The sequence below is a fragment of the Talpa occidentalis genome, unplaced genomic scaffold, assembly GCF_014898055.3.
Source record: "Talpa occidentalis isolate TD23 unplaced genomic scaffold, MPIMG_talOcc4v2.1 talOcc4.5, whole genome shotgun sequence".
Lineage (NCBI taxonomy): Eukaryota > Metazoa > Chordata > Mammalia > Eulipotyphla > Talpidae > Talpa > Talpa occidentalis.
In genome coordinates, this window is record NW_023604861.1 from 84,302,844 (window position 1) to 84,330,461 (window position 27,618).

Sequence of the window (27,618 nt, forward strand, 5' to 3'; positions counted from 1 at the left end):
GCTGCAGACTACACTATGACACTATGTGCCACTGTGCAACTGGCCAGGATACTCAGGATCTTGAGACCCCTCAAAGGTGCTAGACCAATGCAAGCGAACTGCAGGACCCTCCCATAAGAAGATAGGAGAGGAATCAGACAGGAGCCCCAAAAGGGATAACTGGGGGATGTATCACTTATCAAAGTCTCAAGTGGAGGATGGCAGAAAGGATTAAATCCAAAAGCCCTGACCCTTGTCCTGGCGCCCCAGAGAGGTCACGACCACCCCCAAGGTCATGCAGCAAGATGGCTGGCAAAAGGGCTGGAATGGGCCCCTGGCAACGTCCTTATCTAAAGCTTGGCTCAAGGACAGATAACATCTCGGTGGAGCCCCAGATCCAGTCCAGTGCAGCTGAGAGCTGCCCCTTCTCAAGTTGCAGCTGACCCTTCAGTCCAGCATGGCAAGGAACGCAAGATCGGCAGCCGAGTTGGCTCAATTAGGCCCCTTAACAAAGTCAGATCTAAAGAGTTATTCCATTAATGGTCCACACCAGAAATAGCTGAGAGGTCATTAAAAGTGTGGAGTTGCTATAGCAATTATCTGGGTTGGCTGAGGATCAGCCAGGTGGTTGGTTTAGAGAGTTCATTAGCCTCTGGGCCATTGAGGAGGTGGGGCTGCCGAGTAAAGATCTCCCACCTTCTCATAGGGCTTTTCAGGTACTTCATAGCACTTTCCTATGAATGGAATCTGGTCTGTGGTCTCATTTGATCCTCCCATAGCTCTGAGGTATAGGAAGGTAGATACTGGCCCATTTTACAGATGGGACAGCTAAGTCCTGGGAGTGAGGAATGGGGCTGGGAACATGATCCTGGCTCGACTCTGGCTCTTCAGACTGAAGCTAGATACCAGGGAGGTCAAGGTTCTTGGTGTCACAGCCTCCTGAGCTGAACCCCGGCTTAGTCCTCTGGCATCACATGGGGAAGGGAAGTCAGGGTCGTGGTTCAAGCACTTGCTTAGCCTTCATATTTGACCACTAATCACTTGCTGCCTTGTGCTTCATTCAATCTGGCTTATATCTTTTCCATCTTTTAAAAAGTAACATTGGTTTATAACAATTGGTTTATATAGGTTTCTGGAGCCCTATACGTTGGCATCTATACATTTTATCTTAGTTCACCACCAGAAGTCTAGTTTCCATCCATCACCATATCTTTTTTTTTTTTTTTAAGATTTATTTATTTATTTATACAAGAACCAGGGTACAGTCCAGATGCATGGGAGGGTGAGAGGATTCACCAGAGACAGAGCGGGGAACAGAACAGGCAGAACTGACGAAATACACTACTGAGGGGAGCAGCCAGCGCGACAGGAGATGTCTGCTACGCCATGTGGGAACCTCGCCGGTGGCCGGGGATCGAACCAGCACTGCAGAGGCTGTGGGCAGCTTCGCAGCCCAGGTCTCAACCTCTGTGCCACCAGGGAAGGCCCTTCACCATATCTTTTTAATTTTAAAAAATTTTCCACTGCGGTGCCCTCTTCCCAAACAAGGTGTAGGCTTCCTAAGAACCAGGCTGGTCTTTGTAGGATTTGTAGGGCCCAGGCCTGGGCCTCTGTCATGAGCTCAGAGACTCCAAGACCAGCAGACTCACTGAAGGGAGGTAAAATCCCCTCCACACCTATGTGTGCACCCACAATACCTGACTAGAGGTGGAGGTACACCTAAAAGGCTCTCACCTACTTGAACACTAGGTGAGCAGGGTCTTGGTGCCTTCTTTTGTGCCAGGAAGCCCTCTGACAGTCTGGTGAGGCCTATGCACCCCTCACCAGTAATATTTCTAAATGCACAAGATAACACATAGGATGCCACAGGAACACCATTGAAATAAGTTATCCAGATAGTTTTAAATTGAGATATAGTAGTGGATATGCTTTCTAACTAATGGATTAAGATCTACCAGTGGATCAATTAAATATCACAATTTTGAATTCGTATTGAGCATAAACGATTTTAAGAACTGTAACATGACATGAACATGCCTCTGATTTCTGTTGGTGACAAAGTCACAAGTCCTGCTTGTCACTGTGGTGTACTGCCTACATTCTGGAAATGTCAAACTGCAGTTCAAGGTTAGCATAGATACCTCCCCAACCAAGTTCACAGCCCACAGCATTCTGTCTATTGACCCCTTGGAGGTCTGAGAGCCCCGGGGTAAGAGCTCCCATGCTAAAAGCGGAATCTTGGGCACAAGCTGGTGAGAGAGGGCCCTGCCACTCTTTGCTCCAGTGGGGCCAGCCAGGAGCCCCCCGGCATCAGGAGATGCCGGAGAGGTGGGGTGGGGCCATCCAGCTCCAGAGAGCCCCACAGCTCCGCATGCCCAGGCCTGACACACGTTCACAGACGCTCAGCACAGCGCCGGTCTTACCTACAGCAGGGAATGGCACGAATCTCTGGACCAGAAGGCGGGTGGCCGGGGTGAACTTGTTGGCTTTCTGAACCAGGACATTAAGGCCCACCTTGGAAAGAGAAAACAAAAAGTGCAAGGTGCTGCAGCTGCCCGGAGGAAGAGCGTGGAGTTAGGGGCACTGTAGCTGTGCCCAGACCCCAAATCTTCAGTGTGGCTATTTAAAGCACCACCACACAGGCATCCCAGTGAACTGGCCTGTCAGAAAGAGGGAAAGGGAAAAGCATCAACTGCACACACACACACACACACATACACAGGCACACACACAGCCTCCTGGGGAGCAGGGAGGGATGGTGGGGTAACTGCTGTTATAAGAATATATAATCTGTAAACAACTGAGGTGTAGGAACCCTTATTCCTACCCAAACTCCAAGCACCACCTTTTTGAGGCCCCACTCAGGGCCCAACCAGGTGGGCTCAGGAGAGAGACCTACGCACCTGCCCACAGAAAGGGGGTGCAGTGGACATCCTGGGCTCACTGTCCATTTTCCCTCAGACTCTGACTCCTCTCACTAGGCCCAGGACACATCCTCCTGCCCCAGTCCTTTGGCTTGTACCCTCCCCCATCCATCACCCATGTTGTGCTGTGTTCTAGAACACAGGTCCAATCACACCCACCAGCAGCAGTTCCCCACCACCCTGAAAGAAGTTACACTCTTCTTCATGCAGCAGTCTTGGCCACCAGCACCTCTCCCCCAACTGCCCCACACCCACTCTCCCTCCCAGAGCCCAGAGTTCATTGTGCTGCATGAGCTTCAGGCACGAAGCTTCCTTCTCTACTCAGTCCACACCAGGTCCTTGGCCCACCTCTGAGCTCTATCTCTAGCATCATTTGCTGACAGTGGGAGTCATTTAACCATTCTCTGCCTCAGTTTCCTTGTCTGTGAACAGGATAGTAACTAACATCTCTAGCAGCCAGGGCTGGTACAAGGATGTATGTATCATGTCTGGCATGAGTATGTGCATGGCAGGCCTCAATAAATGAAGCTGTATAATAAATGAAGCTGTACAAGAATGGGGTGGCCTCTCCCAGACAGAAGGTGGCTCCCTCGCACATGACCAGCCCCCTTTCCCAGCACTCAGTACCTGTTCATGGTCTGATGCCCATGGGGGCCGGGAGGACAGACCCGTGTCTTTTACATCTTCATGTGCCCAGCACTAGGGGCAGCGAGAGGCGCAGAGCACACGCTCAGAAAACTATGACTGAGGAATAGGCACATGAGCCAACAAAGAAATGAATGGCTGGAGAGAATAGCAAAGGCTGGTGTGTGTGTGTGTGGGGGGTGTCTTGGAGGAGGAGAATGTGGCACTAGGCTAAGAAGGGGAGGAGGGCCTTTTGGTGGGGAAACATCAAGAGCAGAGGCAAGGAAAAAGAAAAAGCAAGATGTAGATGGCCAGATGAGAAAACCAGGTCAAGGCCAAGAGTGTGGAAGCCTCTGTTCTCCCATACACAGGTCAGACTCAGTCCCTGCCCTGTGCATCTCTCCTTGCCCAGGGGGTCTGGGGCAGCCTGCTCCTGCTCCAGCACACCTACTGGCTCAGCAGGCTGCCCTGCACCCACAGCTGTGGCTCTGTTCTCCACCTTCTGGATTATTGGGGGTGTAGAGTTTTGGGAAGGTCTCCAGGGCTGCTGGGTGCTTGCAGCAGTCAAAACAGAGCACGGCCTGACAGGAATGGCTCTGAGATCTATAGGAAATGCCATCCAATCCTCTGTGGGATGCCCCCTGGGCTGAGTGCTGCAGGGCTTTAAGGCACCAGGGCTTTAAGGGTTGAAGCCTCAAGTTGATGCTCAAGATTTTGATTCTTGCCCTCTCTGCTTGCTCAGTAGAAGGCTGGGAGGCAGGGAGATGTGTGTCAACTTGGACACACTTTGGAAGTCCTAGTGGGGCAGGCTGGGGGCTGCCAGCCCACACTGAGCCCTGCTGTCCCTGCTTCAAGGCTGCCCCTGCCATGCAGATGGCACACATCAGGTCCAGGTCACCCCAACTCTCAGCAGCAAGTGGCTGTCAGAAATGGTCCCCTCAACTACTACCTCCCCCACCCCCGTCACCAATAGCAGAGAACATATTCCTACAGAGTGTACAGAGTGCAGCGGAGAAAGAGAGTCTAGAGGTCATAGTCAGACATTTGTGATGAAGAGAAGGAGGAAAGGGTGTGGGGAGAAGACAGCAAGCACCTGCTTTGTGCCAGGCCCTGGGCTGAACACATCACGTGAAATCCCCACTAAAAAAGGCTTTTAGATAGAGCAAGACTCTGAGAAGCCCAGAGAGGTTAAGTGACTTTGCCTAGGGACACACAACTATTAAGGGGCAGTTAAAGCTCAGATTTGAACCCAACATCTGCTAATTCCGAAGCTTTGCTCTTAAAGGCTGTGCTATTATTTGCTTTCTAATTGTCTTCCATCTCCAAGAAGAATGTTGTAGTGTTTGACATGCCATTTGAAACTGGCTGTTTGCATAGCAAAGTCTCCCTGAAAGGCCAGCTCAGGCTGTGCCCAGAGGAGTAGAAAACAGAACGCAGTACCTATAAGGGAAGGTGGGGCCCTTGAATCACCCCTGCCCCTGGCTGCTAACTCAAGAGATCTGCGTTCAAAAGCCCTACTTTCATTTGGAAAGATTCAGGAAGCCCCAGTGGTGGAGGGAGCCGGAGCCCTCCTGGAATCCAATTCCCTGAACTAGGACCCAGCCCTCATGCCCCCTTCCCTCCACCTACCCCACTCTTGGGCACAGGGCTGTGTGGAGGGAGGCAAGGAGGGATAGTGACCAAACACTTGCACTTGGCCCTGCCTTGCCAGAGGGAAGGCCTGGCACAGTCCAGAGTGAATGACCCACCTATCTCCCTGACTCCAAGGGTGGCGCAGGCTGGGGAGAAGGGAAGAAGAGAGGGGAAATGCCCTCGCCGCGTGTCATTCGGGGAGGCATACACATATTTCTGAGAGCATGGCCAACACTGGTTCCCAGGGAGAGGCTGGGCATCAGCAGGGAGGAAGCCTGTGCGTGTGTGTAGCCACAGCTCCAACTCAGAGCCTAGGTGGCCCCGTACCTGCCCTGATGCCAAGATGGTGGCAGGAATGATGATGAGTGGGTGGCAGGAAGGTACAAATATAGGGGAGGCAAGTAGCCACTCACCCCACTGCCCCAACAGCTCCCAACCCAGGCCTTTCTGTCCTAGCAGCTAGGATGGCCACCGCCTGGGAAGGAACCCAGGGTGGGCTGTAGACCAGGGCTGGGAGCCCGTCTGTTCTGGTTCCATAGGGCCCCTTTGGCCTAGAACATTTGGTGAAGCCCATTAAAATTAAAAAGCCAAGTGGCTGGTGGCTCTGAACGCCAGCTCGTTTTCTCTGGCATGGTGGGTCCTGTTTAAGGGAACCAGCTGGCATTAATGGCACACAACTCATCACGAACAGCAGCTAGCGATCAGAAAAATCTGAGCTAATAATCAGATTCGGGAAAGATAATGAGATATGGAACAATCGCTGCTGAGGGTCCCCCAGGGTCTGTTTTAACAGCCTCCAAATAAGTCACAAAGTAGAAATTAACCAAACAGGGGCTCCATTTTGGCGGAGGGGAAAACAAACAGGGTGTGGATTTTGCACAAGAATTCCCTGTCTGGCAGCAGATGGGGAACCTGGGAGAAGCCAGAGCCCAGGGCCAGCGGGACATCATCGACAGCCCCAGGAAGCAGTGGATCTTCTCTGGCCACTTCTCTCCAAACTCTGGCTTCCAAGCCTAGGCTGCTGACCAGAGTTGGAGGAAAGGAAGGAAGACCGGCTTCCCAGCAACCCCCGAAGCAGGGAGCAACGCTGACCAGCACAGAGAGATGTGGCTACAGTGGTCGCTCCATGACACAAGGCCTGCAGCATGCCAGGTATGAGGCTGACAACTGTATCCTCAAGTACCAAGACCTCTCCCCCGCAGGCCAGTAGCATCCTCACTTCTGCAAGACCAACAAGCAGACACCAGATGGGCCGTGACAATGCCGGCATCCCTGTTTCACCCGGGCGGTGTCCCCAGCACCATCCGTGCAATCCCCTGGAGGGGCCTCTACTTCGATGGATGTTGGGCACTCCACCTTCACACACCACAAACCAAAGGCTGTGTTGCCCTCACCTACACCCTGCCCTCCTCTCCTGCTCCCAGCTCCACTCCTCATGCCAGAAACCCAGGAGTGTCCCCAGACAGGAGCCTCTGCGGCCCATGCTGCAGGACTCCCAGAATCCCCCGGTTCTCTCTCCCGGATATCTTGAATGTGGCTACCTCTCTTTCTGTTGCCACCAAGTAGCTTGCAAGCCCTTCATTTTCTCTGGACCACTGCCCGCCTCCTAACTCAGCTCTGTGCTTGCTCCTCTCCCATCCACTCTACACGGCAGCCAGAGCAATCTTCTAAAAATGGACAGCAACTTGCTCAAAGCCTCATGCCAGCTTCTCACTGCACTTCAAGACCTGAGATCACCGGCCCTGAGTGATCTCGGGTCTTGGTCACGAGGCTCTGGGTCCCTCGGTATCACACCGCTCCTCCGATGAGCCTGTCCCTTCCTCTTGCTCTCTACCCTCCACCCACCCTTCCTGTCTCCCTCCTCTGGGCTTTCAAGAGGTTCCCTCTTCAGGCAGGACTCCCCTTTACATCCTCCCATAGAACCTGAAACTCTTTCTTCCTGTACCTATCACAGTCTCCAAGTATATATTGATTTGCCTGCTTAAAATGTTGGGAAGCAAAATAATACACGTATATGATGAAAAAACTGAATCACACAAAATTATTTTTATGTATGGATTCTATTAAGTATCCATCTCTCCCAATCAGCCCAAAACACTGAGGCCAGGGCCAGACTTCCAGGTGCCTGGTGAAAAAAGTAGGTGCTGAATAAATGGTTCTGGAATAAATCAAGTGAATGACTGCTAAGGCAGGAAAAAATAAAGCCACAAAGGAGACTTGCCTTGTGCTGGCAGAGTGGTCCATCTTAGCAAGCACTGGCCACTGCGGCCTAAATCCCCGAGTGGAGGGTTCACTCACTATGCTAGGAGGGACGCCTTGACAGAGTGGCCCCAAGGCTTGTGAAGGCTTCTGAGAGAGGATATAACTGACTGAGCCTGAGGGTGAGTAGGAGGCAGCCAGGTTAAGAAAGGAGGTAGGCTCAGCAGCCTCCAGACACATGAATGCTGGGTCTTGACTGGTGCCTGCCACACAGGGGCCCAAGGGGCCCTGGAGAACAGTAGAAGGGCAGACCTGGAAGGAGGGATAGCTTGAAGTCAGAGTTTAGGTCCACTCTTGGGGGGTGGAGAGAGTCACCAAATGGTAAAGGGTTTGTGTGGGCCCTTCAGGGACAGAGGCTGGAGGCCAGGAATCTTTGAGGTACCAAAAGTGCCCACCAGAGGGCGCGCGTTGCAGAATAAATTTTTAGGGACCACATGGACCCACTACCCTCTCTGTGAAAGCCAGTTGTCCTTGAACACTAGTTAGTTTGTTGCTTGGCAACAAGCTCAGGAGCAAAGGGCAAAAGTGGCCAGAACAGAATTATGCACAGGCTAAAATGCCAGGCAGCTCCACCAGTCGCTGAATGGCTAGCAACAGTGACCAACCCTGACCCCTAAACCTTGCCCCCAGGGACTGGCTGGTCACCTGTTGGGAAAAAAAATTGTGTTCAACTCTTTCCATGTAGGAGGGGACAGTATTTGTCCTCCCCAGAACAGATTCAGAGCCGAGATTCATGTCAGACTCGCCATTGCCAGCATCAACATCTGCAGGTTTCCAGAAGCACTTCGATGGGCTACAGGTCCTTACAATGGGCCCTCCAGCCTGGAAGCCACTCAAAGTGAAAGCATGGAAACAATACTCTGGTCCAAGCTTCTCAAGCTGTGAGTCCCTTACCTCCCTCAAGCCCAGAGAAGAACAAATGAGCCACAGAGAATACCCTGAGGTATACTCGTCACCGCAGAGAATGCCCTAAGGTATACCTCGACCACAAAGAACACCCAGAGACAATGACCTAAGGACCACAGAGATGCCCTCAATCACAGAGAACTCCCTAAGGTACCCGGGACCACATGGAACACCATCAGGTACATCCTTGACCACAGAAGCAGCCAAGTAGGTTTGCAGTAGGCTGGCATGCTCTGCACCAAGGACAAATATATGCTGCGGACCCAACTTTGCCTAGAAATCACAGGTCCAGAGACCAATTATGAAGGTGGGCAAAGGGTGTAATCCCATTACACTCAAAGAGCCTCTCAAATTTTGTTTTCTGACCTCCACTGCTCCTGGGGTGCCTAGGGAGGGATTTGTCTGCAAGAGGGCCTGGAACAGTTCCTCTAACCTAGGAGCCAACAACACAGCTTGACTTTTCTCACCTTCTTATGCCATGGAGGAGTAAGAAAAAAAGCAGGGTCCTAGCATTAACAGAAAACTGTGTGATTAAGTCTGGGTTTGAACCCCAGCTCTGTCACTGATTTTACCTCTGTGCCTCAGTTTCCTCCTCTGTAAAATGGAGATGGATAATTAAATGGTGCCTGGCATATAACAGATACTCCATGTTGCCATTGTGAGTATTATTTGCTAACCTGCCTGTAAGCAATGGAACCTGGGAGAGAGTGGTTTCAGCTCAGGGGTCTCCTGGGGCACTCCAGTATCCAGTAAAGGTTACCAGACAATCACTGCATCTTAGAGATAAATGACCCCCAGGGATCATTGGGAATGGAGGTCAGTCAGCACTGCTCCAACAGGGTACATCCTCCACCAGATACTACCAGGCTGCAGGTGAAGGGTCTGAGGACCAGGCATAGGGCAGCTCAGGCTCCATCACCAGCTCCTGACTGCTATGTAGGGCTTTAGCCCCAAACCTTCCTCTGTGGCTGTAGGTCCACGCATATCCAGAACCATGTCCATGAGGGTGGTCCATCCACAGAGCCTGGTCACCCCCACTCCACCCAATCCCCCTGACTTTCTTTTCACTTCTGCAGCAGCCCCCAGGCAGAGATTCCTGGTAGGGACGCCTGCTCCCGAGGCAGGCACTCATGGTGTTTCCTGAACGGGGCCTGCCCCGCCCCCATTCCGCCGCACCACCACTCCTGACATGGAGGCCACATTCATTTCATGACATTTCCTGGAATCTGTCATGCTATCCTCCTGCCTCTTCGTGTGCTGAGCTGTGCCCTCTCTCTGGAGCCCCCAGTCCTGCCTTCTCCTACCTCTATCTGGTTTACAAGTGGCAGCTCTGTGTGAATTAGAAATCTCTCCTCCAGGCCCACCGAGACCAACAAGGGTCTCGGTCATCAGAATTCTGGTTGTAACACGGAGTATCCTCAGCTTCCCCTCTCAGCATCTTGGAACCAGTCTGTGTGACTCCCCTGCTCGTCCCCACGCACACACCCCTGAAGGGAGTGAATGGACCTCAGCCTTGTGCAACCAGGGCCCGGTGGGTTGGTTGACTACGGAAGTACTCCACAGAACCCCCAAACTAAAACACAGAGAGGACTGACAGAGGCTTCCTTTGTTAAAAGACAGCAAACTGTTAGATTTCAAAAATAACTTAAGACGAAATTTCTTTTTTGCTCTCGCGCAAGAAGGCAGACATTGCCAAACCTATTTAGAGGGTTCACCAAAAGGCTGCTAACCCCTGCCAGTGGTCCTGGGACCAGCACAAGACTTCACACTGGAGACCCCTGATTCTGGGGGTTACTGGCCAAGGGCAGGGGCTCTTCCAAGAGGAGGAAAGGGCTCTCCAGGGTCCAGAGAGGAAGCTGGCCTCCCAGGCTGGCCTGCACTCATCTCCTCCTCGTCCCTGGGCTCTGCCTGTGACCTGTCAGCCCCCATCCACGCTGCCTGCTTGTAGGGACTCGTTTTAATTAATGCCAGAGCTGGGCCAACCACTGGGGCCGTGACACTTGTTTGCAGGTCATGTCCTCCTAACAGGCTCGCCCTGGGAGGGGATTTGTCACTAATTGAAGCAGAGATCAGTTAATGAGGCCGCAGGGCCTGGGGTTCCAGAGAACAAGAGAGAGGAAAATAAAATAAGGCCTCTTTCTTGGGCGGTTTTGTGATTTACACACACAAAAGAAAAGCAAGCAAGCTGCAGATTTTCCAAGTCAGAAGCTCCGCTCCATCTGCCCGAGTTAGACCCTCACTGTGTGAAGACGTCAGGCAGAGGGACGCCGCTGCGGAGCCTGGTGGATGGAGAGGAGAGGGGCTCCCCAGGCAGGCAATCAATCAGCAACCTAATTAGCAAGTATTTATGGAGCAGTGCTCTTCACCCCTCGGTGGGGGGGAAGTGGGCCTGTCCCTGTTCACTCTCAATGCAGTGGAACAAGAGGATGGGACATGGCATAACTGGGTGAGTGTGTGGGAGCACAGAAGTTTCTAGGACATGGGACTGGGGTGGGGGGAATAGCATGGGCTAGTTAGGAGACACCCCTTAAGGCTCTCAGCTAGGCAGGGAGGAAGGAGGGTGTCCCCAGCACAGTCACAGCCTTTGGGGGCCATGACAGCTCGGAGCGGGGTGAGGATCCCTACAGTTGAGACCCTGATTGTGAGAGCTGTGAGGGCTTCAAATCCCCAGTAACTCAGTGACCTGGGCCCCACGGCCCATGTCCCCATCTGGTTGAGATGGGATGGCTGAGGTGGAACACTGAAGACAGGGGTGCAGAGAGCCCCGAGTTCTAGAAAGAAGCTGTGTTCCTGATCCCAGAGCCCCAGGCCTGCAGGAGGATGGTGTGCTACCCTAGGACAGTGAGCCCCTTCAGGAAGTCCATTCCAGCCATGGCATGCCATCTTCCTCCAGGACGCTACCTCCTCCCAGCCCCCCACCTTACCCCAAATCTCAAAGACAGAAAATGGGATTTTCTAGATCTAGTTTTCAAGATCTCTAAACAAGGCAGCGTCATGGGGTCCTCTTGTCACTAGGAGCAAGGAAGAGGTGACAGTCTTTCCTCTCTTGCAAAAGCCTTTGACCTTGACCAGTAACCCATCAGGGATCCACACTTTGTATGACCCCAAATTAAGTCTCATGCTGGGTTGCAGGACCTCCGGGGTGGGGTTAGCAGTGCCTTGGTGAACTATCTAAATAGTTCTGGCAACGTCTGGCGTCTTGCTTGGGTAAGACATTTAGAGGAGATCAACTTGGACAGGAAATGGACTCCCCCCTGCACTACCTGACAGCTGGTAGGAGATAAACTGGTCTACTGGGAAGAGAGTAAATGAGACGATTTCAGAAGAAATTCAAATCCTTCTTGGAGAAGAACAATAAAATAAATTACGGTGGATGGTACGTGGGTTAGTAGAGAGCCATGAAAAGTTATTATATTTATTTTATAACATAGGAAAGACGAGGAAAGTGGTTTTCATGGAAAGATTACTACATGTGAATGCTTTCATTACATGTGAATTTTTTTATTTGCATTTGTACTTCTTTTTTCTTACCAGTCACATGCATTTATCATGTATGGGATAAAATAAGTTGTGAAGTAACCTTTGCCAACTGGAGCTCTAGGAGACCACCCAGCAGGGCTCAAGGCTGAGATGAGTGTAGGCAACGTCCAGGGGCTTGAGCTTCTGCTCCGGTTCTGGCCAAGGCTCCTCCCTATGCGCCCTGCCCTCTGTCCTCATCCGGGACCCATCCTATGCTCACATATTTGGACTACAAATCTCCCCTACTTAGCCGTTCTTTCTCAAAGTTCTGGGGGATTCAAAATGAGCCTATCACCCCTGTCTTGAGGCAGTTACAGGAGGATTGGCCCTTGTGGCCACATGATCAAGGCCTCTGACATGGGACAACTGTGCCCAGGAAACCAGACACAGAGCTGGCCCTTGGGTGGCCCTTGCAGAATTGTTCTTGTACACAGCCCACCCCCACCCCATCATCCAGTTACTGAGGGTAAAGCCCAGATCCTCTGAGAAGAGTGCTGGATAGGCACAGGCCCACCTAGAGACAACGCCTGCCCTAGGGAGGGTGGAGTGAGCAGCCCTTCACGTGGCGCATGGGCGCCTTACCTCCCTGCCTGCCCTCCAAAATCTGGAGCAGACTTGCGCCCCCCTCGGTAAGGTGTCACCAGCATTTACTCTCGTCCCTGCCTGGAAAGCCAGCCTGACGAACCACTCACAGAAACCCCTGTTTCCCACACCCTTTGCCAGGCCTGGCCTAAAACAGCCCCCCACCACTGAGCCCCAGGACCAAGAGGGAGGGGGAGGCAGAAGCTACTCACAGCAATGGAGACAGCACTGATGACAGCCCCCAGGTAGCCCTGGATGAACTTGGATGCAGGCGAAGGCTGGAAGACAGAGGCAGAATTTCAGGCCCACACTTCACCTCTCAGGTGACAGACAGCCCCAGCCTGGAGGTCAGGGGAGAAAGAACAGAGGTCCCTCTGGAAATCAAAGGGCTGTAGGCAGCCCTGGTACAATTCCATACGGGAAAACAGGAGGCAGCGATGTGCAGGGAGATGCCGAGGCCCAGGGCGCTGACCTGGTCTGGAAAGGTCACTGCAGACACTTCTGAGTGAAGGTAGAGAACAGCAAGGGCTGAGGTGGGCTGTTTATGGCCTCAGCAAGCAGGCTTCAGTTTAGGAAGACCAAACGGTGCCAAGTGGGCTGTTTGGCACACAGCGCACTTTCTAGGTGGACATGGCATTGCCAAGGCTGGTGACAGGCCAGTGGGTCCTCCAGGCCTTGTCAACCCCAGCAATAATTGGGCTTCCATGGCAATGGATGAGAGTTGCTCGACCTTTCTATGGAAAACATATTCAAAGTTGCAATGGGGAAGATTAGGAAAGAGCTGAGGAACTTGTCTGTAATTCGGTGACAAAGGCAATTTTGGGGATGTTTGGTTTAAGCTAAAGGGGAAACATTTGAGTGGAGACGCAAATGTGTGAAGCATGGGAGTGAGACATGGATTGAAGGTTTGCATGGGAGGACTGGTGCATGGATCAGGGCGTCCTCCGAGTACCAGGACCTGTAGTTCCTACTGCCCAGGTCAGCTCCTAACTGCTATACCTTTCTCCCTGGAGGTTAGGAAATGCCCTGGACTTCCCATCCCTGAACTAACCGCCCCTCAAGGGGACTTAAACTCTTCCTCCCCTCTCCCTGCCTCTGGGTCGAAGTGTGGAGAATCCTTCAGGGGGAAGAGCAGCCTTGCAGAGAAGCAGGGCCCAGCCCCTTCCTGGACAACATAAGCTCGTCCCAGGAGTGCAGGAACTTGAGGAAGAACCAGTCCTCCCAGATCCCTTATCCTTCAAAAGCAGCCCTCCAGCTTTGGGGCCAGTGGTCTGGATATTCCCAGGCAGCTTCCAGGAAAGCTTGGGGGATGCTGTAGAGAAATTCAGTGCTCACGTCGCTGACACTGACCCATCCAAGATTCGGAATATGAGCTGCCCAAGAATTCTGAAGCCAGCAGAGCTCATCCCTCTCACTGAACCCACCAACTTCCCACTTGGGGGGCCTTCTCCTTTTCAGGCCCCTCCCAGCTGAAGGGGCATTTGCAGAAGGGTTGACAGCTTAAATAAGGTAAATAAAAAAGGCCAATGCTTAATTCAGTGGAGGATGAAGGCCACCCAGCCTGAACCCCACCATGAGCCTGTGGTCCATGTAGCTTACCTTGGTAGCATTGCGGTTTGCATAGTTGACACAAGCATTGTGGCTCTGGTTCAGCCACTGAAAGGCAACAAAGGAGAGAAGTCAGGGGCAGGAAGGTCACCTCCCTGGAAGCCAGGCCTGAGCCCTAAGAGTCTATACCCTCCGGAAAGATGAGGGAAACTGTCTGTAGTTCACAGGCGGTACCATTAATTAGCATGACCAACTGTCTCTTTTTTCCAGGGCTCTGCTGGTTTTAGCACTGAAAGTTCCTAGTCTTGGGAAGCCTCTCAGTTGCTGGCAAGCCAGACACTGGTCCTACCCACCCAGCAATCCATCCCAATTCAGGGCCACCTCCCCCAGAGTTATAGCATCCACTGCCCCGCTATCTTTGCCACATCATCCTTATTATATTACTTACTGGACAGGGGTGGACATTTAGGCTCCTGGAATGACTAACAGCTCTGAATCTTTCAAAAATATCCCAACCCAGTGTCACACCACCTATGACACCCAGGCACAGACACTGTTAGGGGCTTTGTCAAGGCAAGACTGACATTTCTCCTCAGAGACAGATGGGCACACACATACATGCACAGCACAGACACCGCTTCAGCTGTTTGCAGGGAACCACAAGGTGACCCCTAGAATGGGAACCAGAATCTTGAACTTTTTCACCCACATAACTACTGTGGGGTCAGGGGTGGATTTACCTTCCCCACAGATTCAGGTGATACTATTATCAAAAAGAGTGTGGGCTTCAAGTTCACTGGCCATGGACAAGCAGCCAAGGGGCAGAGATAGCCACCAACGAGCCATCCAGGTGAGGCACACACCTGGACCACCTCACCTCTGTGCGAAAGTAAGAGTAACATACTGGCCCAAAGCATGGGCTGCTGGAGACCTGCTCCAAGTCCAGGGGTTCCTGGGTCAGTGAGGGGCAGGAAGTGAGGTGACTTTCCCCAGGGGGGTCTGCACATGATAGGAGACCCTGGGGCAGATTCCTGGGTCCCTCCCTCAGGAGGCTCTGCTTGCTGGGCTTACCTGCCAGAAGACAGTGGATGCCAGCGTCTGGTTGGGCAAGAGGAGACCAACTACCTGCAAGTCAGAGAGAGAAAGAGTGGAAAGGCTGAGGAAGGCAAAAGAAACACCTTCCACATTTGCAAAGAAAATGTACACAACCGTGGACAAGAGTGAGCTGGATCAGCAATTCCACTCCTAGGTATTTACCCAGAGGACACAGAATCGTTAATTGAAAAGGGCACCTGCACCCCTATGTTTATAGCAGCACTGTTTACAATAGCTAAGCTTTGGAAACAACCCAAATGCCCAAAAATAGATGACTGGATCAAGAAGATGTGGTACATATATAGCATGGAATATTACTCAGCAATCAAAAAAGATAAACACATGCAATTTACAGCAACATGGATGGAGCTGGAAGGGATCATGCTCAGCGAAATAAGCCAGAAAGAAAAAGAAAAATACCGGATGGTCTCACTCATAGCAGGAATCTAGAAAACTTAAATAAGGGACCAGGAAAATGAATAACTATAAGAAAGAAAAAAATCAAAATCAACAAACAACTATGAACCAGAGATACTCTTTGGGGGAAGGAGGGATTAGGGTCAAAATCGGGGTTGCAATTGTATGGAGAATATAAAAAAAATTTTAAAAATTAAAAAAAATAGTGAGCTGGATATGTGCAAACTGAAATGGATGATGCAGCCACACCCACTGGTGCCCACAGTGAAATGTGGGACGACAAAACCCGGATGCACAATTATATTACAGCACAATCCCATTTTTATAAAGAAAAAAATCTCACTTTATATATAACCATATATATACAAACATGCACATAAATATATCTCCAAGCATGAAAAAATCTGAGGCCCAGCCTGGAGATGTTTCTGGAGGTCAGTTTACACAGTATTTTCTCACATTCTTGGATATTTCTGCTTCGTTTTAATGGTGGACACGCACTGTTGCCACAATTGGAGGGGAAGGGGAACAATAAAAACAAGGTGCCAGAAAAAGGAGCATCTTCACTTCCATCAGCTGACCCCGCTCCTTCACAGCCGAGCATCCAGCAGGATTTTTTGTGAGGATTAGACAGCAATCATTAATAAGGTGTAAAGTGCTTTGCAAATACAAGTTGGAGGAATTTGTATTGGAGTCCCTGTGAAGTAAAGCCTATACCATGTTGAAGCTATTGAGTGAAACACAAATAGCTAATCAATTTGGTGAACGAGTAAATGAATGAGCAAATACACTCTATGGCTAAGTTGGTGACATAGGTGTGGATCCATTATTTTCAAAGCCCAAATACCACCTAAGATCTAGGTTCTCTGCCTGGTTGCTGCTGTGGGGTTCTTTGGGCCTTTGTGTGTGGGAGTGGGGTGGGGAGGCAGTTAAGTCAAGATTAGCTATCTGGACTTGACACTGGCCAAACCTTGGACTTTAGGGACCCATGTGAGTCTCTCAAGTTTACATTTTGAGTGTTTATGTGCAAAATTACATCTACCAAGTACTGCTGCATATGGAAAAAATGTGCACAACCATCCACATATTGACTTATTTATTATTCCTGTAGATAAAATGACTCTTTGGCAAGAATTTCTGAAAGGAACAAGGATAAACATTCAATACTATGCAGTAAATCAAATTCTAGACATCCTCAGCAGCATTAGTAAATCATGTTTTAAACATTAAAATGTTTTAAAACAGCGAACATGCATATACATTTATATTTATTGGCCCGTATCAGTTTGAATAAAATTATATGATGTAAAACCATTCCATGGCTCCAATGAGGAATTATAAGATTCTTCTCCCAAAAATGAGATCCCCATTTTTCATTTATCTTTAATTATTTTTGCAAAGACAGCTTAGAGTACTGGTATGAATTACGAGACCTGAGGTCTTACCCCGGCTCTATCCCTCTATCATCTCCCTTTGGGGGCTCTAGCTTTCTTACCCATACAGTGAAGGGGCTGTCCTGGGAGGTTTTACTTTGGTTTCAGATTCTACCTTCAGGTTCCAAAGTGTAGGCGTGAAGTCAATAGAGATAGCCCCATGGTCTAGAAAGGGTTCTCCCTCTGACCTGACAGAAGTAACTCAGACCCAGCACCACTTCCTTATGGCCCAGTCAGCCAGAAGACCAGAGAGAGGAAGCTGAGCCTAGAGAGGCCTGAACTGGGAGCCGAGCATGCAGGGGTGTGTGTGCCGGCTTGTGCACGCATGAGTACACGGGTGTGTGTCTACTGCCTCCCAAAGCCTGCGGAAATGCAAGCTGTTCTCCATCATTGAGAGCACATCATTCCCCTAATCTGTCAGTTTATATAACAGGGGGGTGTTATGAACAACACTGCCTTCTCCCACTCAATCCCATGGTGCCCCCTGAACTGTGCTTGGGCCACCAGGAGCATCATCAGATACAGTTGCGAGGGACTCACTATATTTACCAGAGGGTTGTTATCCAGGACACTCACTGCTCATTACATCAGCAGATTCCCCCTAGGGGTCTTCTTGGGGGAAATTTTTCTGGCTTTAAGGTCAGAAATTGTACTTCTGAGCAACCGGCTAGCATCTGTCTTACAGATGTTGGCATTTTACAGAGTGTCTCTTTGCACTGACTATCAAGACGCTCAGCCCAGATTTCCATGGTCCACATCTGCCAAACAGCCCTCACTGTGTGTATTTTGTGCCCAAACTTCACAACTGGTTTCATTTTATCTTTTCTTCTCTAAACTTCCTTTTGTCTCATTTTCATCTTCCCCCTTTATTAGGTTTTATCTCATGGCATGCATTTTTAAAAAAGTGATATGTCTTTCCAAACTGAAACCAAAGTAATACCTAGGTTATATAGTGTACACACACACAAACTCACACACTACATAGGGCTTGTGACCAGTGAGTTTTCATTTTGTTGGCCAACCCTGTCCCAAATTCCTACACTAACACGGGAGTGGCCCACTCAATTCTGATTCCTTGTGCTTTCGTAGAGCTGGAAGGATGTATCGATTGATTTTCCTGAGCATTTCCCCATATGTCACTTACCATGATCCTCTGGGGCTCAGACAAAATAGATCTACCTTCTATATTTTGCAAATGGAGGAAACTGAGGCTTAGAGAAAGTCCATGATCTGCCCACGGCTTCATAGCAAGCCAGAAAGAGTCAGGTCACCTTATTCCTGGCTTGGGGGCTCCAGCTCTGATTTTAGGGGCTCCTTTTCCAACTCATCCCCCTGAGCACAAAGAAGAGTCACTCTCCATGCTCAGTTTTGAGCACTAAGTTTCATTCTACTCCCAGGGCAGAATGCTAAAGGAAGAGGAAGACTGAGTTGAAGAGTGTGTGTGTGCGTGCGCGCATGAGCACATGGGAGCAGGCACAGCTGAGACTGGCCTGACTGAAGAAGGAGGCTTGGGAAATCCACAAGCGGGAGTCCGGGGAAGTGAGGTGAGAAGACAGTGGAAGACCTGCTACACTGGCCAAAAGGGGCTGAGGGATCCACTGAGGCTGAGGGGAGCGCCGGGGCCCACCTCCTAGGACCTACAGTGAGGCTGGTGGGGCCAGGAGCACGCCGGTGCCAGCCCCGTTCCCCATTAGGCAACACGCAGCACCATCTGCACAATCCCCGGAGCAAGAGCAGATATTTTATAACTTCCTTTTTTCTTTTTAAGTCTAAATTAAAAATAAATGTTCCTTCAGTTCTCTGATGTATATCTCTGGTGCAACCTGCCCACATTCCCTCACGCTGCCCTTTCCAGAACATGGCGGGGAAAGGGAGGAAAGAGATGGATGGAGAGGGAGCCAGTCCACCCGGCTTCAATGCCAGTGGATTGTACCTCTTCCAAGAGGGAAAAGCTTCAGGCGTGGCCGCGCAGACGGGTGGAGAGAGCCCAGAATGCGGCTGGTACCAGGGAAAGTGGAAGGAGAGCCAACAGCTAGAATTTCCAGCCCAGCCTCCACCCTATCTTGCTGAGGACCTTGGCCAAATCACACATCCTATCTTTGCTCCCATTTATAGTTCAAAACATGGCTGGGGCCCCCTCCAGAGCTCCCACACCCTGGTAGCTGTCCCCTCTGCACCTCTGCCTACCTCCGCTGCTCCCCCACCCCATGGGCTGCACCACGGCCCCTGGTGATCAGCTCTCAGGGGCTGGTTGCAAGAAGAGCTTGACTCAACCCTGGCTCCTGTATTTACCAGCTTTGTCACCACAGGCGGGTGACCGGACCTCTTTGTGCCTCCATTTTTCATCTGTTAAATGGGGATGATCCTGGTATATCTCTGCAGGGTCTTGAGAGGACGTGAGATGCAGGAAGAATTCGGTGTGCAGCAAGGGCTCACTAGGTGCCAGTCGTTGCTATACTCCCCTCCTCCTGCCTAACTCTTTCCTCATCTCTGGTCTCTCCTTTCTTGAGACTCCACAGCCTGCATTACACAATCGAGCTTCATCTTGCTCCCACCTCGTCTTTGAACACAAGTCTTATCCTTCAAAGGATTGTGAGCTCCTGAAGGTGGAATTGGGCTTTCTCTTTTCCTTCCCAAAGCACTCAGCACAAAGCTGGGCCCACACTGTAGGCTAGAACAGCACCCACTCATGATTAAGTATGCTGGTTAAATCTTTTTTATTTTTTAAATTTTATATATTTTTTACATCATCTTTCATTTTTGCACAATGTACACATTTTCATCTTGGTTATAGTCCCCATACAATTCCCACCCCCCTTGTTTTGATCCTACACCCTCTGACCAGAGAAAAGATCTGTGAGGGATCGCAATGACACTATCACCATCTCTCCTTATTCTTCTCATTAAAGTCCCAATTGCATAGGAGTGTTGGCCATTGAAAGAGGGGTAGATTGAGATTTTGGTCCCAATTCTTCACACACCCTCTCTGCAGCCATACCCTCACCATGTCCTCATCAGGGGAAAATGTATTTCTTTGCTCTTCCATTGATGGATCTCAAGACTAGCTTTGGCCAATGGCATGTGGGACGGGGGCAGTTTGCCAGTTCCAAGCCCAGGCCCCCGAGACTTCGTGTGTTTCTGCTTGCCCCCTTGTGCTTCCAGTACTGCACAGGCCCTGACTATTGTACTGGTCCAAGGAGGATGAAAGATGAGGGGCAGAGTCCAGCTGGGGTCAGCTGACCCGAGAAGTGTAGTGAGAAGCACAACTGCTTCAGTCAATTCCTGCTAGATTAGTCAAACCCAGGCAACTGTGATCCCTAAGAATAAACACTTGTGGCTGCCATTGAAATGTTGTGGATGCTTGTTAACACGGCACTGTCGCAGCAATAGCTAAATATACAGGATCACCACCACATATGGAGCGTGAATATGCTGTCCTTTCTGTTTGCAAAGTCCTGTACCATTGTGCATGCACCTTAAATTGTGTATGCATTGTATTGGCATACCATTGTGTATGCATCTTCCCTGGTGATGGTGGTTCCTGAGCAGTCTTACTTAATCACTCCCCCACAACCTAGGGTACAATTAGCCCACCTCTGAGGCTTCCTGGGGGTCCAGGAAGAAAGGCCACTTGTACTTGAGCTGGTCTCAAGACAGAATCTGGAATGGGGCTATTGGCACCCATATAGCACCTGGCTCACAAGAAAAAAAGCCACACCTTCATTTCAAGCCTCCTCCTGCAGAGTGCTCTACCTCTGCAGAGAGATGAGGTCTCAATCTGGGAGAGAGGCGCCACCAAATACCCCTATCTGTTTGACCAGAGTGGGACACAAATGGTTGAAGACAAGGATGGGGGTCAAGGCCAATGGCCACAATTCTGTGTGCTGTGATATTGGAACTCAGAAAAAGAGAACTCATCAACCCCTGCTCCTCTGGCTGCCACCAGACAAAACTGACACACGTGATAGCAGAAAGATATATTTAAGTACAGAAAATCCAGAGAAGAATCAGGGTATTTGTCAAAACAACTGGCTGGTGAAATTTCAGTCAGAGGAAGACTACAGGGTACATATTTATCTTGTTTGTAAGATAATGGCTGATTTCACTGCCCTCATCTCCACCCCATCTCTACTTGCCTAACCCCTCCTCCTCCTGCAGGTTTCAGCTTAGTTGTCACTTCCTCCAGGAAGCGCTCCCTGATTCAGGATGAGTTCAGTTCCCCAGTCATGTTTCCCCAGCATTCTGCCTGACTTTTTTGTAGCATTCATCTCAGTAGTTTCTGTTTCAGGTCTGCCTTCCTCGAGAGCTTCCAGAAGCTTCAGAAAAGTGAAACCAACCATACGATGTTCACTTCTCACCTGGGACTCGTCCCTGGTAAAGCAGCCGTGTTTTGGCATCCTTCCTTCCCTCCACACTGACTCACTCAATCCTGAAATGTTCTTCTTCATGATCAAAGATCTGTCTGGGTCCTGATACTCAACAATTTGCCTGTTTTTTCCTTTTACTTTGTCTCCATCTTCAGATTTATGTGGCTAATGATCTGAAAGTAACACTTTACACATTAGGGGAGCTGCTATTTAAAGAAACCCAACCAGTTAAAGAAAATATCTTCCATCAAATGAATGTTTGTCTCTAACTGGTCAATTCCAGCTTAAATGAGCCAACACCTCTTTCAGCCACGGTGGCTAGGTGTCGCTTGTAATGGGAGAAAATTGGGGTGGCAATTTAAAGGTGTGAGAAAGCAAAGTCTGTGGAGAGGAGGGCTGGGAAATGTCAGAAAGGCCCTGGGACACAGACAAATCCTCACATAAATTGAACCCTCCATAGGTCTTCCCTCCTGCCCCCCGAGATGAAGTGCCCTATCCCAGCATCTTCTGACAAATGGGGTTCTGAGTCCACATGATTATCCACTTCTGCTGTGTTCAAATGAGTGAGTTCAAAGTCCAGAGTCCAAACTCTGAATTGCCCTCTGACAGAAATCTGGGCTGGATGTAACTCATGGTGGCTGCTCCTGCTCCATTCTCCAGCTGAATATGGGGAGTTATGGCCCTGAGTTTTGAGAGTTCCAGAATAATTGGGGGAGAAGAGCAGCAGTTTTAGGGGTGGTCAGGGCTGAGGAGCACAGAAGCCACCTGGAGAACCTCAATCACATGAGAGAAATCCAGTCCCTGGCATCTGAGGTGTGACGTAGCCAAGGGTAGGGATAAAGGCTGGCAGCTGGGGATGATGGGCACGGGAACTCCACCCCGCCGATCCCCAGCCAGCGAGCATGGAAGGACAGTGCTGCAGACCTAGTGGTTCTCTGGGAATGGGGATGTTGACTTTGGTGGGGCTCCTTGGGAAGTTACCTGAAGGAGACTCATGAGCTGCACTAGCCTCAGGAATAGCCTTGGTGCCCTGGCTTAGACACCGTGCTTATGTATAAATTGGAATCTCTTTGCCACACACCAAAGGGGGAAAAGTTCCCATCTTCAAATGTTAAGCTTAAAATAAGACACTACATGGGTGCCAGTGGATCTGTGAAATCTGCTGACTAAACTGGCACCAGCCTCTGGGAGAAAACCAGCTTGTTTCTCCTGAGCTCCGAGAGCAAGCAGAGTGGGGGTGGGGTTACTCTCTGGCAAGGTGGGAACAGAGCCAGGTTGAGCCTGGGATGCTCACCTGGGCAGAAGGCAGCTCAGATATTACTTTTAGAAGAGTCTCAGTTAATGCACCTGCCAGTCTTATTCAACCCTTCCCTTCCTCATTCAGGGACTCAGTTTCCAGCATGCTCGCCGGCACCCCCATTTCTATTTGGGTTAAGTATTTTAGGGGCTTCTGCATGTGTGTGTTTCTTACCCACTCTATCACACCATGGGCTTCCTAAGGTGGGAACCAGAACCTTCACCCCTTTCAGGCCAGGCATTAGATGTTCAGCACTACCAGGTGCAGTGGGGCCTTTGTAGAGCTGATGTGGCAGGTGGGAGCCAGGTTCAGTGAAAGTGAGGGAACAGTCACAGTGCCCCTTCCACACAAGGGTTGGCAATGGCCCAGGTAGGGAGAGGGTCCAATAAGGCCTCATATCACTTGTCCATGTCAAAGTGCCAAGATGGAAGGCTATAGGTTTTCCACGCCCCATGGCTCCTTGGAACCAGACCTCTGGTCCAGCTGTTCTGAGACTTGGGATGCAACTATTTCAGGGTAGGAAGTGGGACTGGGTGTGCATTGTCATTTTGGCTTTGGCTGCCACTGGGGCCTGCTGGGAGAGTCCCAGATCATGCTCCCATTTGCCTCAATCAAGTGTTCATGCAGGTTTCAGAGGCAAGGGCATCTTCTCACACTCCACACATTTATTCACAGAGGGATGTTTGCTCCAGACTGGGAGAGGATTAGACAGGGCATCCGCAGCATCTGCTTCAGCAATGAACCCCTGAATGACAAGGGAGTGGGTCAACACCCAAGTTCCCAGAATGCTTACAGGGTTACCATGACCCTGAAACAACTGACTTGTCACGGGTAGGAAGACAAAGATGGAAACATGCGGGGTATCCTCAATAACACCTCGTGGACCAGAGACAGTAAGGGTGTCTCTTGCACTAGCTAGTTCTCCCCAGTCGATGGCAGTCATTAATCACATAACGAGGCAAAAATTTGGCCTCTCAGGGGGAAATGAACTCCAAATTCAACCATTCTGGTTTGGCAAAGAGATGACACAGCCAAGCAATACATCTTTTGTTTCAAGTGTTGATGGACTATTTATAAAAATCATTATGGCAGTCATTGTTTGCCTACCTATTAACTATTTTACCCTTTCACTAATAATCTCTAAAATTGGGGATTCAATTCTACATGAAATGTAAACAGAACTGTTGTGTGAGATTTGAGAAGGCTTCTTTAAAGGAAATTGACTCAGGAGGAACAACCTTTTTCGCCCCCCACCTCTCTCCATAATGCGAATCTGATGGCTGGGACTCCAGCCAGCACTGAGGATGGTACAGAAAAATCGAAGTCTGGGTTGCCGATAAGTTGTAGGGATCTGCCTCCCTCCAAACATCTATGACATGGGAGACAAGTAAATTATTTTATTTAAGCCACTTATTTTGAACTTTTTAATGTGCAGATGCATATACTAATCTTAAGCATATACTATACTGCAAATAAAACCACAATACACCTCAAAGAGCAGAATTGTAGCAGTCTCTCCCTCTAAAAATAAGATAAACTGAAAAATAATGACAAAATAATTTTAAAAACCCAACCATGTGGGATGCACTAATTGATTAAAGAAGATTCAAAACCACAATTTCAAACTTATTTTTAAAATAAAAACATAAGTCACTAAATATGAAAATGTATTAGATACAGTATGTATTAGATATACTCAGAAACAAATCCACAATCCTTCCTAAACACTTCTGTTAGAAGGAAAGGATGAAAATAAATTAAGTTTAGAAGATAAAAAAGCAAACAAACCAAAGAGGAAAAATGGATGTTATAAAACAAAAGCAGAAATGAACAAACTAGAAACTAAAAACAGAATTGATAAATACATTCAAGAGTTGAATCCCAGATATGACTCTCTCAAATGCCGTTTTTTTAATAGAGATGGAGGTGAAAAGTGGGAAAAAGACTGAAAATCAACCAAAGAAAAGATCATTCTACATAAAAACTTTAATATTTAAAACTTTTCTACTATATAAACACCAGAGAGTAGAGGAAAAACATCCAGAAAGAGGAATTGGTTTGTGATACATAGAAGGTCCCTGACTTAACAATAGTTCAATTTATGATTTTATAGTGGTGCGAAAGGATCAGCTTTCAGTAGTAACCAAAAGTTGAAGGCAGGCTGACTAAGCTATGATAGTAGGGAGGCTGTATTAAATGCAGTTTTGACTTAACGATATTTTCAACTTATGATGGTTTTATTGGAACATGCTCCCAGCAGTCAAGGAAGATCTGTATATAATTCAAAGGCTTAACTAATAACCCCAAAATATACAGAACTCTTACAAACCAATTAGGAAAATAGAGTCATTGGAAGAATGGACAAAGGATGTGAGCAGGTAATTCACAGAAGAGAAAATATTTATGGCCAATGAACAGAAGAAAAGAAGCATGACCTCTTTGGCATTCAGGGGGAAAAATTAAAGCCCTAATGAGATACCACCTTTATCTTACCAGGTTGGGGGGAAAATGCAGACTTTTTGAAGAGAAATTTGGCAATAGCGATCAAAAATTTAAATATGCATCGTCTTTTAGCAAATTCACATTCTGGAATGGGACCTCAAGAAATCCTTATACTTGTGTAAAGAAAAGCTTTACATGGGTTTTCTTCTATAGCATTTGCTGTTTTTAATAACTAATAAGCAGATAAGTAAATCCACTGAAGGAGTGAATACAACTCAGGAGGAAAACAAATAAATGAATAAATGAATGAAGCAGATCTTTATGTAGGCAAATTGCTAAGTTTAATAAGTTAGTTGCAGATAAGTATGTTATATTTTAATGGAAAAAGTACAAAAAAGTATTGAAAAGATGACTCATATGTATGCAAATGCCTACAAAAAAGCCAGAAAGTTCACACCAAACTTAGCAGTTACTTTTGGGAGACTTGGGGCTGAGGATTGTCAGAGGAACTTTTATTTTTTTGTATTGTTTTAATTCTGTGCTGAGAGAACATATTCATGTAATACTTATATAACTTTTAAAATATTCTTTAAAAACAAACCTTGGTGGCACTTTGAATTGAATTCCAAAGAACACATTCATGTATAATTTTATAAAATATATGAAGTTTTTTTATCCTGAGGATATTCCTGAACTCCTAACATAAAAAGAAAAAATGGCAAATTTCAAGGGAGTGGGGGAGGGAGTTACCTACAAAGGAAGAAAGAATCATGCCAACTATTGTTCATGTACTTGAGGAGAAAAAAACACATTTCCAGATATGCAAAGACTCAGAAAGTATATTGCCCACACACTCTGAATATTATTCAAAGAAATATTCTAATCGGGGTCCCCCTGGTGGCCAGAGGCTAAGTCTCAGTGTTATCACTGCTGGGGCCTGAGTGCGATCCCTGGCCAGGGAACTAACCACACATGGCGCAGCAGACGTCTCCTGTCTCGCCCACTCGCTGCTCCCCTCAGCAGTGTGTTTCAGTAGATCCGCCTGTTCTGCTCCCCATTCTGTCTCCAGTGAATTGTCTCACCCCTTGCACCTCTGGCCTACTCCCCATTTCTCCCATAAATAAATAAACAAACAAACAAACAAACAAATAAATAAATCTTAAAAAATAAAAGAAATATTCTAACCAAACAGCACACACACACAAGTAAATAACTGTGAAGTTTAATACAGGTATTTATTAAGCAAAAATCTGATAAGATTCCAGATTATTTTTAAATTGTGACAGGTATGCGTGTGTAAAATAGAAGGCAGTAAAATGACTTGCTAAAAGTCTTTTTCAATATGGGTGATAGGAGTGGGGAGGTCACATTTGTTGTTATTATTGCTATTAATAAGGTACATAGAATGGAACTTCTATGTTAAATATGGCTGCTAACGGTAGAGAGAATTAGGATGATCCCCTTCAAAATATTTAAGAAACTAAAAGGACCAATGAAAAATCAGGTAAAGACAAGGAAACAATAAGAAAACTTTAAAACAAAGCAACAAATAAGCCACCTAATTATTCTGACATTTAAATATAGATTTTATTTTTTTATTTTTTTAAAAAAAAGATTTATTTATTTATTTATACAAGCACTGGGTACAGTCTGAAGAGCGGGAGGGTGAGAGAATTCACCAGAGCCAGAGCGTGGAACAGAACAGGCAGACTGACGAAGCACACTGCTGAGGGGAGCAGTGGGCGCGCAGGAGAGGTCTGGCGCCATGTGGGACCCTCACTGGCAGCCGGGGATCGAACCGGTGCTGCAGAGGCTGCGGGCAGCTTTGCAGCCCAGCGCTCTACCACTGCGCCACCAGTGGCGGCCCTAAATATAGATTTTAATTGAGAGAAAATCAATATCTTGATGATATCTGAAGAATAATGAGTATTCCGGGGCCACCCTGGTAGCATAAGGGGTTAAGACGCAGCACTATGAAGCTATCAGCACCCACTGTAGCACGAGTGCCATCCCTAGCCAGGGAGATACCCACATGGTGCAGTAGACCTCTCCTGAATCGCCCGCTGCTCCCCTCAGCCATGTATTTCAGTCAACCCACCTGTTCTGTTCCTCACTCTGTGTCTGGTGAATCCTCTCACCCTCCACACCTCTGGCCTGTACCCCAGTTCTTGTATGCATAAATAAATAAACCTTTAAAAAAATGAGTTCCCATCTAAGATGACATATCTCTCCATTTATTTAGATCTCCAATGTCCTTCAAGAAACTTTCAGAAATATTTCCATAAAATTCTTGCAATCTTTTTCTTCAATTTATATAGTTTTAAGTGCTATCTTTAAAAAAATCATGTGCAAGATCTTTGCTATAGGTTTATAGCCATACAACAATTTCTTGTGACTTTTCTTCCATCACATATCATTAAAAACAGTAGTCCCAGTAGTTTGTTTTCATGAATGATCTCGTTTCTTCCTTTCCCATCTTAATATTAGGTTTTAATTTTTATATTTTACTTTAATTGCCAGTCTTCCAGAAAATGGTTGGCTAAAAGCAGTATCATCAGGCATTCTTACCCAACCCGGACATTAAGTATTTACTT

The 27,618-nt window shown here is 48.4% G+C and overlaps 1 protein-coding gene across 4 annotated transcripts in view; it reads right to left on the reverse strand.

Moving 5' to 3' along the window:
- Positions 1–27,618, reverse strand: part of SFXN5 (sideroflexin 5) — a 109,204-nt gene that overhangs the window by 39,639 nt on the left and 41,947 nt on the right. For all 4 annotated transcript variants that reach the window (XM_037527615.2, XM_054701729.1, XM_037527616.2 and 1 more), the window contains exons 7-10: positions 15,045–15,098; positions 14,025–14,081; positions 12,638–12,703; positions 2,403–2,493 (exon numbers count right to left, since the gene is read on the reverse strand). In XM_037527615.2, coding sequence (XP_037383512.1) covers positions 2,403–2,493; positions 12,638–12,703; positions 14,025–14,081; positions 15,045–15,098 — 268 coding nt within the window. The remainder of the gene's footprint in view (positions 1–2,402; positions 2,494–12,637; positions 12,704–14,024; positions 14,082–15,044; positions 15,099–27,618) is intronic.